General features: G+C 43.8%; 1 protein-coding gene across 2 annotated transcripts in view; it reads left to right on the top strand.

The window, feature by feature from the left end:
* The window catches only part of traf4a (tnf receptor-associated factor 4a), a 37888-nt gene extending 25159 nt beyond the window's left edge, over nucleotides 1-12729 (top strand). The window contains exons 2-7 of one of the 2 annotated variants that reach the window (XM_008297144.1): nucleotides 2467-2518; nucleotides 6006-6110; nucleotides 6226-6339; nucleotides 7329-7490; nucleotides 8517-8672; nucleotides 9757-12729. In XM_008297144.1, coding sequence (XP_008295366.1) covers nucleotides 2467-2518; nucleotides 6006-6110; nucleotides 6226-6339; nucleotides 7329-7490; nucleotides 8517-8672; nucleotides 9757-10389 — 1222 coding nt within the window. In that variant the 3' untranslated portion in view covers nucleotides 10390-12729. Of the gene's footprint in view, nucleotides 1-2466; nucleotides 2519-6005; nucleotides 6111-6225; nucleotides 6388-7328; nucleotides 7491-8516; nucleotides 8673-9756 lie in introns of both variants that reach the window. The other variant, XM_008297143.1, reaches the window with a different exon arrangement.
* The last annotated feature ends 4487 nt before the right edge of the window (nucleotides 12730-17216 follow it).

Here is a 17216-nt window from a genome sequence, read left to right as displayed (position 1 = left end):
CTTGGTTTAGCATGCTAACATTAATTAGCTCCAGTTAGCATTTAATCTAGAGCTTCTCAGTGACAGTATTAGCATGCTGATGTTTAGCGGGTATGCCGGTGGTGTGGCTAAAAACGACAAACATTGACAGCTTCTCAAATGTGATCATTTACTGCTTTTAGTAACGACTGGAAACTGAATTTCTAACATTGATATTTTTGACTGGGGTCCTGGAATCATTTTTGCTATTTTCTGACATTTTATTAAACTGTTAAATAAAAGCATCCTGGCAGTATATTAATCACTAATGTGCTCGTAACCCTATTTGTTATATTTAATCTCTTCTACAAAGTCCTCACTGGTCAGAGGAATTGTCAGGCGGGGGAGATGGATGGAATTGAACCCGAGCGGTGTTACACAGCGGCCCTACCTTTCACCGCGAATGTGCTGTCACAAAGCGGCAGCGAGCTCGAGTCGAGAGCGACCAAGAGAGCTGAGCGGTATTATCACTAGTGGGGCTGAGCGCATGAATGTGTGGCTGCGGGAGCTTCTCCGCGACCGGGGGAGGAATCATCCTGACAGTCTGTGACTCGGCTCTTTTCGCCTGTCTGCCTCCCTGTGTGTCAGATCAGGGCCCGAGCTGGACGGGGCCTCTGGCTGTCCCCTGCCTGCTTCACCCCTGTCCAGAGCGGAGGGCCTGTCGCTTCCCATCTCCTCTCGCTTCACGGCGGTGGGACAGGCAGCGCTCTCTATACTGATTCCTGGGTGATGGCGATGAGCGCTGCGAATGATTTCACACTGCGCATGAGATGCTGACTGGGCTCCCCCAGCCTCTAATCGATTGACCCTCTTTTACAGTCCGTTGTGGCTTGTTAATTGGTCTCCAGCTCCCTGCTGACACAGTGACCCTAATGGAGGAGAATTACTGCTGTCTCGTCATGCATTAACCTCCCTCCTCCTCCTCCTCCTCCGCCCCCCTTTTCATCAGTGCTGCCTCCCTGTCAGGCCTAACCTCTGCTCCCATCCCCACCCCCTCAGCTCGCTCTGGTTTCACAGCAGCTGGGTAGACGGGGTGAAGTGCACATGCTCTCCCGTCCTGTCACATGTCCCCGACCGCCTCTGGGAGCCGCAGTCAGGTGACATTGCCAACTAAATTAAACCAGCAAAAGACAAACACTTACTGTTTGCACACTGTTGCCCCTTAATTAGGTTAGGCATAATTTAGGCATGGCCGGAGTGAGGAAAATCCTCTGCACGCGAGGTCAGCTGGAGCTTCAGGCTTTGTGAATTTTGAACAAAACAGGCTCCTGTGCATCTTTTGTTGTCTGTAGTTGAGGAATTATGTGCGGAAATATTCCGAGCACATATCGCAGGTTTGTAAAAATCCTAAGGTGACATCTTTAAATGTCACTTTTTTCCTGTCAGTGGGAGCACACGTGATTCAGAAACAGCCAGGAGGCTCCAGACAATCCTTAGCGCTGCTGACGTCTCAGGAGATCAGCCACCGATTGCCTTTTCTGTGTTTTTTTTAAGTAACCTTTGTGTGTCTGGATGTGTTTGCTGTGCAGCTGTGAGCCTCGATGCCGTGTAGCAGCTCACCCCTCGTGGCTGCTGCCTCCATTATTTACAAGTGTGAATATTTCATGATGACATCAGGGTTGGGACTCTGGGAGAGGGCTGCCCTAACGAGCCGTGGCACTCGCTCATTTGGCCCTACGACGGGTTGGAGAGTGCTCCTCCGTGGCGCCACAAAAACTGCACCGGGGGGGCCTGTAGTAAAACAAGAGTTCAAGTCTTGTTTGGGGGTTTGGAGAAAAGTGCGGAAAGGAACAAAAAACTTATCTCACTGTTGCACTAGCAGACCAGCAAATGGTCTGTTTTTAACCCGAGGAAGAGCCTCGAGCATAAAGGTGATGTTTTCTCTGGTTTGTTCAGACATAAACAGACACCTGTTTAAAAAGCATCTCGTTATTTAGGCTGTGATACGAGGGAAGAAAATTAATCACTATATGCCACGGGAGAAATGGTAAAAAGAGCTAATAAGGGGAGTCCACAATTATCCCTTTGTGTATTATAGATAAACAAACCCGGCTCCAATTTGTAGTTTTGTCTGCGGCAGTAGTATAAATCAGTGCAGACATATCCTCTGAGGGGAAGAAGATAGAAGAGTCAGTGTCTTTATAGTCAGCGGCTCACAGATCAGACTTCATTGTGCATGTGAGTGTGTGTTTGTAAGTCATCCAGTGTGATGAGTCAAAGAACTTCTCAGATTAAGAGTGCGTTTGAAGAGACAAAGTAAAACTCAAAGCAGTGCAGCGCTGCTGTCAAAGAAGAGCTTTTTAGCTCTGGCTGAGGGTCAGAGTCAGTAATCTCACTCAACGCAATTTCAAAATGACTGATTGTCCTTGTTGAGATGCTTCTGAACTTGTTTTGTCCCCAGTCGAATGATTCCAATCATAACAAATCTGTTGTTCTGTTTTCTTGCAGTGAGGGCGTCTTCAAGTGTCCAGAGGATCAGCTGCCGTTAGACTATGCCAAGGTACGACTAACACTCTGTCACAGCACACTTTGAGCCACACCTGAGGCCTGCGCTCAAAGCCAGTTCAACATATCCAGGATATCTCATTGTTATCTGGCTTCACTAAACCTAACAAATGCTGTTAAGCTGAGCAGTGAGTTTGAAAATATGATGCAGGCTTCAAACAAAACAGCTGTTGCAGCCAAAGGAAGGAAAGCTGGTGATAAGCTGCAAACTTTAAATGCATAACTCAATAGTCTTATCAACATCAGTGCCCCATTATTAAGACACATGTGGATCTGACAATAATTACAAGTGTTTAATTAGTTGATGTTTGCCATGTTGTGTCCACCTTAATTTAGCATGTTAGCAGGCTGATTTTAAGCACACGGTAAAGATCACTTTCTATTATTTAGCGTCGTAGCATGCTAACGCAAAGTACAGACTGTTGAGAATGTGTAGTCATCTGGTCATCGCCACAGTAAATATATATCACTAAAAACGTTAATATAGTCGAAATACCAGAACACTTAGTAGAACAGAATATATTAGTCATCCAGTGAGGAGCATGAAAAAAAGCAGAATGGGTTAAAACGTAACACAAAGTGTGATTTACATTTTTTTCATATTGGACAGAAATGAAAGAAAAATACTTGAATCCAGGTCTTGGAAAATATAAGTAAACCTGCGTGCACTGGTCCATCTAGGAAAAAATGTGAATCAGAGCAGAGCTAAGTGGCTGCATTTGATCTAGATACAGTTCAGTTAAAGGATGCAAATTGTCAGAAAAACAAAGGCAGCGGATTTCTGGAAAACACAAAGGCAGTAATCCTCGTCTTAACCCAAAGTCAGAGGTTGCATTTCATTTCATTACAGTGGATAAATTGTTAAAGCCACTATGTTTTTTTCCCCCTAAATAAATCTGTCCGCCCGTCCAGAAGAAGAAAGATATTTCAGCTGAACTCTAAATGCAGTTAATCAGATTGTGCTCAGGGGAGTGGGGGGGAGGCAGGGAGGGAGATAATGACTAACTGTATTCAGAGTCCGAGGATGTCGCTCTCGCACGTGATCCCTCAGTGCAAAGTGAGAGACTGCAACAGAAGGATAACGGACAAGAAAGAATCATCTCTTCTTTCTGTGCAGCTTTTGCCTTCTATTGCAAGCACATATGTGTATTTCTCTCATGCAGTTTGTTAGCTTTGGCCTGCTTCAGCCATTAAAATATAACGAGCAGCGGCCGGCTGCAGGGTCAGTCATTATAGACTTGTGGAGACCTTGTTCAAACATACAGAAAAAATAAAGGTTTGGACAAAGATGAGGCTCTGTAAACGCTTGCGTAATCGTCATATAGATTTAATGAAGCGTTAGAACAAGCCGGCGCTGACGGACAGCGAGGAGTAAGACGATTTTAACAACCTTAAAGCTACTTAAAGGGAAAGGAAAGGGGGGAAACGTGTACGTTCAGGGGTTAACCTCAGAGCTGCAGCAGGATCAGCAGGGCAGCAGTGCAGGTCTGCATGCTGTGCTGCGAGCGATGGAGGCGCCTGTAATAGCAGGGACTCCCCATGGGAAGGATGTGCTCATGGCACACCTGTCAGACGCTGTTATTTACCAAGGCTCCCAGTCGCCTGCAAATTACCCCATCCTGGTGGTCTCCTGTCAGGGTTATTGTAATGCTCGCAGCACAGTGTCCTTCGGAAAAACGTGCACAAACACAACCTTGCTCGCGCAGAACAACAGTGTTGCAGTCATTAAAGGATTGTGCTGCTGCGGCTGTAGCAGTACTATGAGGCCAACAATTGCTGCAGCAGACAGAATAAACCCCCAAGTTGGAGCTCCAAAGAGCTTAACCCCACTGATCTGCCTGGGACTAAGTTATTAAAAGGTCATTATTGCCGTCGCCCTGCAGATTCCAAGACTGGAACAATGAGAGAGTTTTTTTCAGTTTGCTTTAGAGGATTTTTTTTCTTCTTTGTTTCTCCTCAGAGAATGTGATTATGGCAGCGAAATACCATCTGCTGCGTCTGTATAAGTGGAGAGCAGCACTTTCCCTCACACCATTACAGCATATTTAGCAGACATACATTTATTTAGTCTGATAGGGCTTCTGTCTTCTAGCAAAGTGGCAACAAACCCTGAGTGAGATAAGTGGAGGAGTTGTATTGTAGATGATGGCTCCCGTGATTCTGTGCAGTCATTTGTTTGGAGGGCTGTTGTGACATTTTGAGGAAGTGCCTTTTCTTGTCTGACCAGTGCTCTGCTCGTGTGACAGCGTGGTGGGGGATGGAGATGCAGAGCAGAGCTGTAAATCCTCAGGACAGCGTACTGTAGGGAAGGATTTGGGGTGTTTGGGCAGAAAACTGACTCATCCTTATCGCTCAATGACCGAGGATAAATAAATCTTTTCCTCTGCTCCACGTCTCTCTCCCTCTGTCTCTCTCAAAGGTCCCATAAACCCATAAACTTAGTCATAATCACTGTAGAGGCAGACTCGACTCACTGTGCTGCGGTTTCATGAGGGCTTTTTCCTGTCGCTGAACATTTAGCTCTTTGGAAAATATGCTTATTTGCATTTCTTTCCATATTGGTTTTTTAGCTCTGCGTGACTGGAAACAGCTAAAACATCATTTTAAAGCAGTAATTGACTTATTTACATGATGTATCTGATGTATTGGAGGTGTTTCTTAACACAAGTATTCATATAAATCTATAAGAGGCTGTATTATTGACATCTGATATCACTCAGTCACCACCATACGGAAGCAGAGAATTGGAAACTAATATAATGTAATATAATAATACTATACTTCTCTGTGGAAGTTCATCAAATATTCCACCTGTCTGTGGCTAACGGCTCACAAATATAGAATTTCTTCTTTTAAAAATGATTAAATTCCTAGAACAGCTGGCTGCTGTAGTTTTTAGCAAACATTCCTCAAACAGGAACAAACGATGCATTTAATGGACTGTTTCTAGCTGCGGATTGATACACATTTTGTGCCGTAGTCGGTATTTACAGCAGCAGATCAGTGTACGTGGGCTTCATCAAATTAGCGACAGTGCCCATGTTTATTAAAAAACAATGAATGTGTCATTCAGTGGCTTTATTAGTTTTTAAATAGTTAGAAAAATGTGGGTTTTTGGTGCTGCAGTGAGCTAAATTAGACTCTGGCTGCACACTGGTGTTATTGGTTTTGTCTCTGTGATAATAAGAAAAATAACAAACATCACTGAGCTGATCCTTTAAACATTTCTTTATTTAGTAGAGTATTTATGTACTGCAATTCCCCAGTAGGGCTGGTTTAGCAGTGAAGCGTATTAAACCAGTTTGCAAATGCTGACAGCTACAGATGACCCTGTTATGCAGTCTCATGGGTGTTAAAGGAGAACAGTTTTAGGCTTCATAACTGCATTTTTCACATAATCTAATGCAGATCTGAAAAGACTTCAGCTTATCTGCCACTTTCCCTGTTTCTGCTGCACTGACCTCCTCCTGCTTCTCTTTCAGATCTACCCGGACCCTGAGCTGGAGCAGCAGATCCTGGCGCTGCCCATCCGCTGCATCCACAGCGAGGAGGGCTGCCGCTGGACCGGCCAGATGAAGCAGCTGCAGGTGAGAAGCCGTCGTGTCTCCTGTCGTACCTGTCGCCTCCCTCCTCTCGCCCCCCTCACCTGGCTCTGAGCCCGACGCGTGGGTGAGTCTTGACATTTCGTTGTGTCTCCCTCAGGGCCACTTTTCCACCTGCGCCTTCAACGTGATCCCCTGCCCCAATCGCTGCTCCGTCAAGCTGACGCGCCGCGACTTGCCCGACCACCTGCAGCACGACTGCCCCAAGCGCAAGGTGAAGTGTGAATTTTGTGGCAGCGAATTCACCGGTGAAGCCTACGAGGTAAACACTCCAAACCTGTTTCTTTTTCCTGCTACAACCCAGCGGGAGCTTGACGTAAACAAGCCGGTGTAACGACTCATGATTTCCGTGGTTATATGAAAGGCGTCTTTGAGAAAAAGCAGCAGGAAAATCTACTGCACACGCGTGTCAGCGCCTTCAGAGAGTGTTTTTAAAATGACACGTGTGCTGGCAGAAGGAAAGAACTTTTTGACTGCGTCTTTCATACTCACAGTGTTTTCCTCAGTGAGCGAGCTTAAGGTACCTCAGGCTCCTCACTAACACCTCTGTCATTCCTGCCAGCCTGCCCCTCCTCTGTTTACTCTGCTCTCCCCTCTGCACACACTAACAGCTGCATTAATCCACCTTTTCACATTATGTTTGTCTTGATTCATTCGTAAGAAGTCTGTTTGCTGAAACTGGCTTTGGGCTGGTTAGCTTGTGTGTGTGACTGAGTTTAACTTCCCAGCACTCTGACGATTCATTTATTCAAACCTGGATTAAATTTAAATTGTTTAAAGTCATTTAGGCCTTGAAATAACAAACCAAACTAAACACACTACATCATTTAACTCGGGTTAATGATTAATATGTAAATAAAACTCAAAAGGTCGAACATCCCGTGCTAGATACCTTTACATATAATCAGTAAATATATCATTACGAGATGTTTGAGCAGCAGTCGACAAAAATAATCTCACCTCAAGGCCCCTTTAGTAGCTAGAGAGCTCCAGAACAGCTATTAAATGGACCTTAAGGTGAGATTGTAAGATGCAGATGTGTTCTTTCCTTCTGTGTATATTCAGCAAAGCCCTGCTTGACAAACAGAGGCATCATTTTTTAAAATTAAAATGTAGTTTTGATAATCCTACGTAGCTGTAACATACATCAACTGCACTCAAATTGTTCTAAACTGTAAACTTGTGTTTCCCTGTCCATCCCAGAACCACCAGGGCGTGTGTCCTCAGGAGAGCGTTTACTGTGAGAACAAGTGTGGAGCGAGGATGATGCGTCGCCTGCTGTCCCAGCACAGCATGGCCGAGTGTCCCAAACGCACGCAGCCCTGCAAGTACTGCGGCAAGGAGTTCGTCTTCGACACAATCCAGGTCCGTTTATAATCAGCAGCTCTCATTTTCTCCCAGAAGTCCTTGTTATAAGTAAAAACAGCCCCGTTATATTCGGCATGATGACCGACGCTCGTCCTCCACAGTTTCCAGCCTCAGCAGAGCAGGACGGCGTGAAGAAAACCTGCCGTAGCTGTAGGATGTTTCTGTTCATGGTGTCTCTGTCTTGTGGCAGCTGGATGTGAGAGTGAGCTGCTGTTTAGCTGTCTGGGATTTTATATGAAGGCACCTGCTGCTGCACACATCTGGCCAGAGGCTGAGCAGTCAGTGTCGCCCTCCCCTCCCCCATAGTTTGAATCAAGATGTAATAACCCAACCTCGGTCACGGCACAAACAGCAGCTGCAGAGCTTCTCTTACAGTTGCTCCTTGTACGATGTTTCTTAACATGTAGCTGGGTTTATTCAGCCTTTGTGGCCATTTTTTCAAAAACTACTGTAAATTTTTTCATATTTGGATAACTATTTAAGTAATTTTTCAAGCGAAAATGCAAAAGAATTGCTGTTTTCAAGTCCTCAAGTATGAAGAACATCTGCTTTCCCGTGTTACTTTTAGGTTTTATGCTGTCCCATGAACAAAATAGTACATTTTTAATACATAATCTATTGATTTATTAAGAAAAGAAAAGAAAAACAAACATTGTGCTGTCTGTAAAACCTCAAAAATGGATAAAAATGCCCAACACAATTTCCCAGACTCCTGGTGACCTCTTAAAATAGCTACGTTTGTTCAGACTGTGGCCAACAACCGAAGATTTTCATTTTACTATAAGACAAAAATAAGCTACAAACCCTTCCATTTGAGAGGCAACAATGATTAGAAATGACTTCTTTTCTCTGGCTTCAGGACACACAATTATTTGTCATTTATTTTTCTGGTCTATTTCTGCAGCCTCATTTTTTTTAAACCTGCATGTTTTGAACTTTCAAGGACGTTTTTCCCAGTACGGCCATTAATTTGCAGCCCCGCTGTTTGGTCTGTGCTCTTATCACTCGTGCTCTTCTCCACAGAACCACCAGTACCACTGCCCTCGCTTCCCTGTCCAGTGCCCAAACCAGTGCGGCACGCCCAACATCGCCCGAGAGGACCTGGCCAACCACGTGAAGGACAACTGTGGCAGCGCTCTCGTTCTCTGTCCCTTCAAAGACGCCGGCTGCAAACACAGGGTACGACTGACCTGCATTATTAAACAATAAAGGATCATTTCTGCTTCTGAAGGAGTTTACTTGTTGACTACAGATCATTTGCCAAGTTTGTTCGTCTTTGTGGTTCAAACTGTTTATTTATTTAATCATACCGTCTCCTCGTCCTTGGTCCTTGGTCACTCTGTCCAAACTTGTGATTTCCCTCTCTTCAGCGTACAGTGTCGTGTCTGTAGGGCCTGTTTTAATGAGAGCAACACTTCTACATTCCCACAGCACATTTCTGTCTATTTTTAAAGCTCGCATCAATTTGTGGAAATGCGGACACGCTCGAGGAAGAGCAACAGATGAGCATCAAACTCTGTGCTGTCTGTCGGCTCGGCGCTCTGTTCAGACTTACAGAGCGTCTGAGAAGCTTGATGTGTAGTATTTACAGATGGCCTCATGGAAAGCAAAAACATGTTTCAACAACAGCAGTGACGATTCATTTTAACAGTCCAGGTGTCCACATATTCATCACCTTCAGTGTTGATTATTTAAATACTGACTGAGGTGCATGTATGAGCTAAAACATTCATATGTGGACAGTTTTTCAACGCCTGAATTTCTCTTTTTTCATAGATCCTTCAAAACAACTTTATTTTCATCTGTACTTTTACTAACAGCATGCGCAACCATGTTTTGAAACTATGCTATAAGTTCAAACTAATGGTTTTGTTTGTTTTGTTTTTTTAATCAATTTTCTAAATTTCTATCAGAAAACCCAAAAACTCCAAAGTTGTATGGACCTACTGTTCCCTTTTATTTGAGGATGGGTTCAAATACAGATCATGTTGGGTTTTTTGTTTTTTTTTCTTTTGGTTCATCAAGGTTGTTTTTGTTTTGTTGGGAGCTAAATGAAGTAAAAAATGGTAGTCGAAAACAGTTTTAACACCAAAATGAAGCAATATAGATGTGAAAGGGTGTAAATCCTAATTCAGAAAGTTTTTTGGAATATTCAGTTTGTATCTTTGTGTTACTTCATACAACAAATCTGTATGTGTAGCACATCTTCGTCCTCACCCACTGTGCAGAATCTTACCTAATTTATCTCGGCTGCTCTCTGCAGTGCCCCAAACTGGCCATCGGCCGCCACCTGGAAGACACCACCAAGTCCCACCTGACTATGATGTGTAACCTGGTGGGTCGCCAGCGGCAGGAGATCCTGGAGCTGCGGAGGGAGATGGAGGAGCTGTCCGTCAGCCACGACGGCGTCCTCATCTGGAAGCTCAGCGACTACTCCCGCAAGCTCCAGGAGGCCAAACTCCGAAGCAACCACGAGTTCTTCAGCCCGCCCTTCTACACTCACCGCTACGGCTACAAGCTGCAGGTGTCGGCCTTCCTGAACGGCAACGGCAGCGGCGAAGGCTCCCACCTGTCCGTCTACATCCGCGTGCTGCCCGGCGAGTACGACAACCTGCTGGAATGGCCCTTCTCCTACAAGGTGACCTTCTCCATCCTGGACCAGAGCGACCCGTCGCTTTCCAAACCGCAGCACATCACGGAGACCTTCAACCCCGACCCCAACTGGAAGAACTTCCAGAAGCCCTGCAGCAGCCGCAACTCGCTGGACGAGAGCACCCTGGGCTTCGGCTACCCCAAGTTCATCTCGCACGAGGAGATCAAGAAGAGGAACTACATCCGAGACAACTGCATCTTCATCAAGGCTTCTATAGAGATTCCCCAGAAGATAATGGCTTAAGATCCGACCTTTGTTTTGTGTTTATGAAGGAGACAGATGGGTTAAAGACTGGAACTGAAAACTTAACCTTGAAAACTTCGACACACTTACCCTTTAGATATTTTCTGCCCTTACAGCCTCTCCACCATGGAGCTTGAAGTGAGTCTGTTTGGCAGTGCGAGCTGACTCGGAGGACCTTGATGCATCACAGAGGAGAAAGTGTTTGGTCTGCAGAACCATCACTCTCTGGTGTTTCTTTTTATTAATTTTTTCTATCTGTTTGTTGACCTTTTATCACAGTCTACAACAAAAAGCCTTTGAAATCAAACAGTGCCTAGAGAGTTTATCTTAAGTTATACTTTTGTTGTTGTTTCCGCAGTACAGATGTTAAAGATTATGGAAAAGATATAAAAAATAGGGGTGAAGGGCTTCACTAAGCCGCTGCACTTAGAGTAGAGGGAAAGAAAGTTAGAAGCTGTTCGGAGACGTCCCGCTTTATCTGGGGTGATCTAAAGAAGAGGGAGCTCAGCAGACTCAAGCTCAAGCCCGACTGCCTTTTGTTTACATGCTCATACAGTATACTGATCCCTGAACAAACACACAATCCCCAGTAAGACCCACACGTGAGGTTTGTGTACACAACAACAAACAAATCAGTGTTTACAGGTGAGAAACTAGCAGCTCAAATATTGGTCATTTTCATGTTTTAATGGAAGAGATTGATTTTTGTTGAGAGAATAACCCACCCTGGTTTTACCAAATATGAAACTACAGTGAACTGTTTGTTAGCTTAGCTTAGCATAAAGGTAGCAGAATCCTCCAAGCAGTAGCTGTAAAGCTCATTAAATAATCATTATACATGTTTGTATTTTACTGGTTCAATCGATACAAAAATCCTCGAACAGAGCCATGCCAGCTGTTTCCTTTGGTTTCCAGTTTCTATGCTACGCTAACTAGCTACTAGGTGTAGCTTTAAACGAATCTGCAAGATGTGAAAGTGCTATAGTGGTAAGTCCGATAACTTATTGACTTTTAAAACCACAGAAATCTGTCACGCTAAACCAAGGCTGCTTTTTCAAAAAAAGTTTTTCACCTGCCAACATTGAAGTTACGTGTTACGTTACGTTATGTGTGTGTGTTTGTCGGTAGGTTAACCTGGTGGTAAATTAGCTTCGGGAGCGCTGCGATGTACCAAACACACTTCATAGTGACCCTAAGAGGCTTCATATCTACTGTGGAGTCCACCAATAAGTTCAAATAAAGCACCTTTTGTTGGTCTTCGGATGAGCAGAGCAGACAAAGAGGCCAGTTGTCGGAGGAAACGTGCATTTAATAGTGAAGGAAAAGCCATGTGGCCTTTTTATAACAGTATGTCTTCGCATGAGGGTTTTAGGGGAGAGCAGGGCAACATAAACACATGCATGCTTCATGTTCTACCACCTGGATCACATTTTTTTGTACTGTAACCTGTATTCTTGAAATCCTCTCCCGTTGATGGCTGTTTTTGTCCTTTTTTTTTGTCTTTTTTTTTTTTGGACCATTTGAAAGTTGACAAATTGTCATAAGAATTTTTTTTTTTTTTAAGTTTTGTTTTTCTATACAGAAAATGTGAACGCTGTCGGTAATCTAACCTATAAAGACAATGAACACTTGGCTGTGAAGTGTATTACGTAGCCTGGGCCTGGATGGAGGGTGCACGGAGGCCGTTTGGAAAAGATGGTTTAATGACACATATGTGGGTGTCTCGGGACTGACTGCACACTTGTTACCATGGTCACCGGTGTCTATCTTCAGCTCGACACACAAAGCGGCGACGAGGAGCAGCCCAACGCTACACACCTGTCTCCATCGCAGCACCATCGGAGGGGCGGAGGACTTTGATGATACAGTACGCTCATGATGTATGTGAATACTAATGTAAAAATGCAGAAGCACATTCTGTCTTTTTATTATTATACATGGAAAAACTCCTGATTTCCTGTCATAATACCAGCTGATATTTTACAGTGATTTAAAGAAACGAGAAGATTAAAAAAAAAAAAAAACAAAAAAAAAACTTTTTTGTAAGATTCTGTATTTTTAAAAATACTTAGCTGTTTTATACAAAAAAAAAATCACTTTTCGTTGGAGAGTCGGGGTTGACTTTGGGAATTTTCAGACCCTTTCGTCTCTTGGACATTTGGATAATTTGTTTGTCCGTGTGGTTTGAGCCTCACATATTCTGTCTGTATTATTTCCTCTTAAAAGTATTTATTTTAAGGAGCCGTCATGTGAGTTTGCACAGACGGCGCAAATGTTTTAATATGTTGATTGATGAGTGCTTGTCAATTTCTTAACTGAAATAAAATACCATATATTATAGTCGTTTTACCTGTTGGCGGTTTGTGCGGCACCAACTCTGAAGAAGCAAACTGTTGATCACTTTTACTCACTTAAATAAATCCTTCCTCCTCCATCTGATAGGATTCGTATCGTCATAGCAGCAGTTTTATGTTTGTAAAAGCGACAGTTAAAACAATTTAAAAGGATAAACAATGTGGGTAAATGGCATCTAATAAGAACAGCTAACAATCAAGAAAAAAGGTGTAGTGATCCTTTAAATAATATCAAAATACATCCTGGAATGAGCTGTCAAAAGGCAAACAATTCTGTTATCTTTTTAAGAACTTTGTTTTAATTGTCAACTCTGGTTTGCACTTTAAAAAACACTTTACGTCTGATGAGGCATCGTGTCCATTAAGTGCTTGTTGTTTGATGCATAATACATGACTCAGCAGGATCTGATAACATCATGCTGTAGTCTTGTGTGTATTAAAGCTGTACTAAAGCAGTTTACTGATGCACTTCTGGGAAGTTTTGGATCTTTTGAGAGACACCTTTACAAAAAACAAAAGTGAAAATCTGCTTCTTTGTCCCCTCTGTTAGCTCGACAGTGGAAAACCAACAAAGACTGAGGTGGATAGTGTTTGCTTTTCAATCCTGTTCATCCGTTTAGTCACCTAATAGATAGAAAATGGAGCAGAATTAGTGCCTTGCATTTGCATTAAGTTGTAGTTCATGTCCAGACTTGACCTCTGACCTTTTGGCTACAAAACATTATCACTTCATCCTTTTATCAAACTAGGCATTTGTGTGAAGTTGTGTCATCCTGAGCGTGTAAATTGTTGGGTTGTGGCCAAAGACATGCATCATGAGATCATAGTTTCCTTCGCTGAAAAAATCGAATGGGTCCAAGGGTGTGATGGACCAGCAGTGATGTTACCTAACCATGTGTAAATCCTGGATGCGGCTCGGCCTCGGTGATTTTAAAGTGGCTTGTCTACTAATAGCAAGGTTGCCGGATCAATCCCTGGAGCCCAAGTGTGTCCCTGGACAAAACACTGAGCTCCAAGTTGTTCACGAGTTAAAGGGTGAACGAGAAACACACTATAAAGCGTTTTGTAGAAGACGAATATAAGTGCAGACCGTCTACCATTTAGTACGATTTTGTACTTTAAACAGTTCCCCTGACTTGGACACTGACCACCGGTTCATTTAAAATGTGCATGTGCTTAAAACACCAGCTGAATTATTGATGAAATATATTATCTTTATTAATATTTAATGACGGTAAAAGGCTATAAAGCTCATCTCTGCGTTCACATTTAGCGTACTCTCCATCTGTCCTGTTTCATCTGGTCTTAAAAGTTTAAACCTGGCTGCAATCAGAGGGCTTGTTTCTTGGCATCGCTACTTTACAGAAAAAAAAAAAAAACTCTACTCAGTTTTCTGTTTTACTGGAGCAAACCGTGGCTGACCTCCACTCCAAACCGAGCCACTCCTTCTATTCTGGATGTGATTTCTCTCCCTCTGCACCCACCCAGCGATGTAGGTCAGGGGTCAGCGTAGTTTCTCTCCCGTATTTCTTTAGGTTTTAAACGCTGCTGGAGATGGAGGGAAGCGAAGGAGCAGAGGAACGAGGGCGGAGGAAGTGCGGCAGACACCAGCCCCGCTTTGAAGCCGTGCCAGGAGTTTGCATTAGCTCGCAGTTTGGATGATGTTCAGTGCAGCGGGATTTAGGGAAGAGGAAAATGAGCTTTTAACGTCAAAGTCACTGAGCGGGTCCCCCAGGGAGGACGGCCGCCGCTCTCCACGTTCTATACAATAGCTGGCAAACGCCTCCACCAAACCTATAATCTCCACATTTTTCTCTCTTAAAAAGGAAAACAACATCTGTTTTAGGAACTCAGAATGACTTTTTCTTTGCTTCTCTGCCTTTTGAGGATATTGTAGATATCCTTGGAAACTAAAAAACAACTTCTGAGTGAGCTTCTCCATCTAGGTTTGTAAGTGAGAGGGGTCGTTCGTTTCAGGGAGGAGGGCCACTCCTTAACAATACAGAAAGTTAATAGATAGAAGGGTCTAAAAAATCAACAGCCGTATGACAGTCTCAGACTTTCCTGGCAAAAGCTGCACAACCAGCAGCCCTGTGCAGCTTCAGAATCAAAATAGTAGCTGCTAATTACACGTTAGAGCGCTCCATGTTTCCCATGAAGAGCCGAGTCACGTGCAGCTCAGCGTACAGCGCTGCCCTTTGGCTTTCCTCGAGCTCAAATCGCCCTTGGCTCACTCCGTAAATGATTTCTAGGTGCAGTCACGTTCTCATTCACATCGATGTCGTTCCCGCCCGGTGAGCTCAGCAAACCTTTGGTCAACATATGTTAAAAGCGAGATGCCAGCTGGGTTAAAGGAGGAGGAGGTGGTGGTGAAGGCGGGGAAGAGCCCAGCCCATGAGGCTTTCCTCTCCCTTAAAAAAACAACACATCAAAGCTCAGCTGCGGTTTGTGAAGCGGTGCCATGCTGTCGTGCCTCGTACCGAAGTTAAACAATCGAAGCCTCACAGCGCAGGAACCGAGTCGGGGTGGTGCAGGAGTGGGATGGTGTCCTACAGCAGCCGACAAACTCACAGGAGGAGTAAACATCTGAGGCGCTCAGCAGGAGTTTCCTCATGAGTCGGACAAACCGTCTGACAAGGAGCTCAGTGTCTGAGCAGGAGGGTTCCTGAACTGGAAAAAGGAGTTTGACAAATAATCTTGAGTTGCTCATCCACTTAAGAAGACTAATGTGGTATTAAAACAGCCAAAAAAAGGACGATGAGTTTACCTTAGGTTTAAGATTTTCATCATTTGTGGGTCAATCTAGACGCTACAATAATATTGTAGCGTCTGAACCTTAATGTTTAACTTCAGCAAATAATTGTGTTCAAACTTGTTGGCTAAATTTGTTGTGGCAGTTTATTTTCTCTACTGTAGAGCACCATGACTTGTTGCTTTCCTGACATAATGTGTTTTGCATTTTTGTGTCTCTTTTCGTCTTCCTCTAACTTTATCTTTGGTAATTTGTGTTGTCTGTCAAAGCACTTCGTAAACCTGTGTTTTTAAAATTGCTATATAAATATATTTAGTTACAGCACTGTTGTCTCGCAGCAAGAACGTCGCCGGTTGTGCCAATTGTGTGTTATCGTTTGGTACTGACTTTCTGGAACATTCTGCTCTGGAAGCAGGCTAATTAGCTGTTTAGCTGGATGTGCTAACGACTGTAGCTCATGTTAGCGGACCTGCTAGCGTACAGTGAACATTTTGTTACAACCTTTTCTCTCGTGTCTTTAGTTTTGACAAGTGTTAAGAGGACACCACAAAACATTCGTACAGTATGTCATAGTTCTGAATGAATTTGAACGTTTACAGATCCAACATACTCCAAGGGTCGATTTTAAACTTCCTGACAATCCTGAGCTAACGTGTGTGGCTTTATGAGGAAAATTCACCTAATCAGAACTTAAAATTGTGATATTTCATCAGCATCTCTTTATTCCATGCCTCATTTAGAAATGGGCAAAAATAAAACTTCTGTATTAACCATCCATCCATCCATTATCTATACACCGCTTAATCCTCACTAGGGTCACAGGGGGCTGGAGTCTATCCCAGCCGATTTAGGGTGAAGGCAGGGGACACCCTGGACAGGTCACCAGTCCATCACAGGGCTACACTTAGAGACAGATAACCAAGTACACTCACATTCACACCTGCGGACAATTTAGAATCACCAATTAACTTCAACATGTTTTTGGACTGTGTGGGAGGAAGCCGGAGAACCCGGAGAGAACCCACACTGCACGGGGAGAACATGCAAACTCCACGCAGAAAGATTCCGGTGCCCCCCACCGGGACGCAAACCGGCGACCTTCTTGCTGCCACCCTGCAGCCCCTGCATTAACCAAATTCTGTAAAAAACTAAAATAAAATACTGGAGTCCTCAGCACCACCGTGAAGCCATTAGTGACTGAAGTGTGACCAACAGTTAAGTGATGAACATTCAGAGACTTCTGGCTGAACTGCAGACAGTGTTTACACCGAGCAGACGGGAGACACGTACGGACATGAATAAAAAATGTAAGTAGTAAAACTTCTGTAGTATTTTCAGTGTCGGCAACACCTGTGAGCACTTGGAAACATGTTGTCCAAGTTTTCTCAGTTCTTGTGAAACGAATACATGAAACAAATTTTTTTGGCGTTATAAGTGTCATCGTGACGTTTTTGAGTTTTCTCTTTTCTACTCCAGAGATGTTTGTGCTGTTTCCACACAGATGCAGGAGTTTATATTGGAGGGAAAAATGAGGCCACAGTGAAGAGTTCAGCGGGTTAACCAGATAACTGTGGGCCGGGTTACCGACTCAAAATAACAAAATAGTTGATTTACTGAGTATAACCTAAAAAAAATGTTCATATCACACTCAGCTCTCCAGCTGTTTGTTTGACCTTGTGGCACGTTCCTTCTGTCATTATCTGCAATATAATCTTGTGTTA

The sequence above is a fragment of the Stegastes partitus genome, unplaced genomic scaffold (assembly GCF_000690725.1).
Source record: "Stegastes partitus isolate 25-593 unplaced genomic scaffold, Stegastes_partitus-1.0.2 Scaffold1194, whole genome shotgun sequence".
Taxonomy (NCBI): Eukaryota; Metazoa; Chordata; class Actinopteri; family Pomacentridae; genus Stegastes; species Stegastes partitus.
This window is presented reverse-complemented; position numbering and strand designations above follow the sequence as displayed.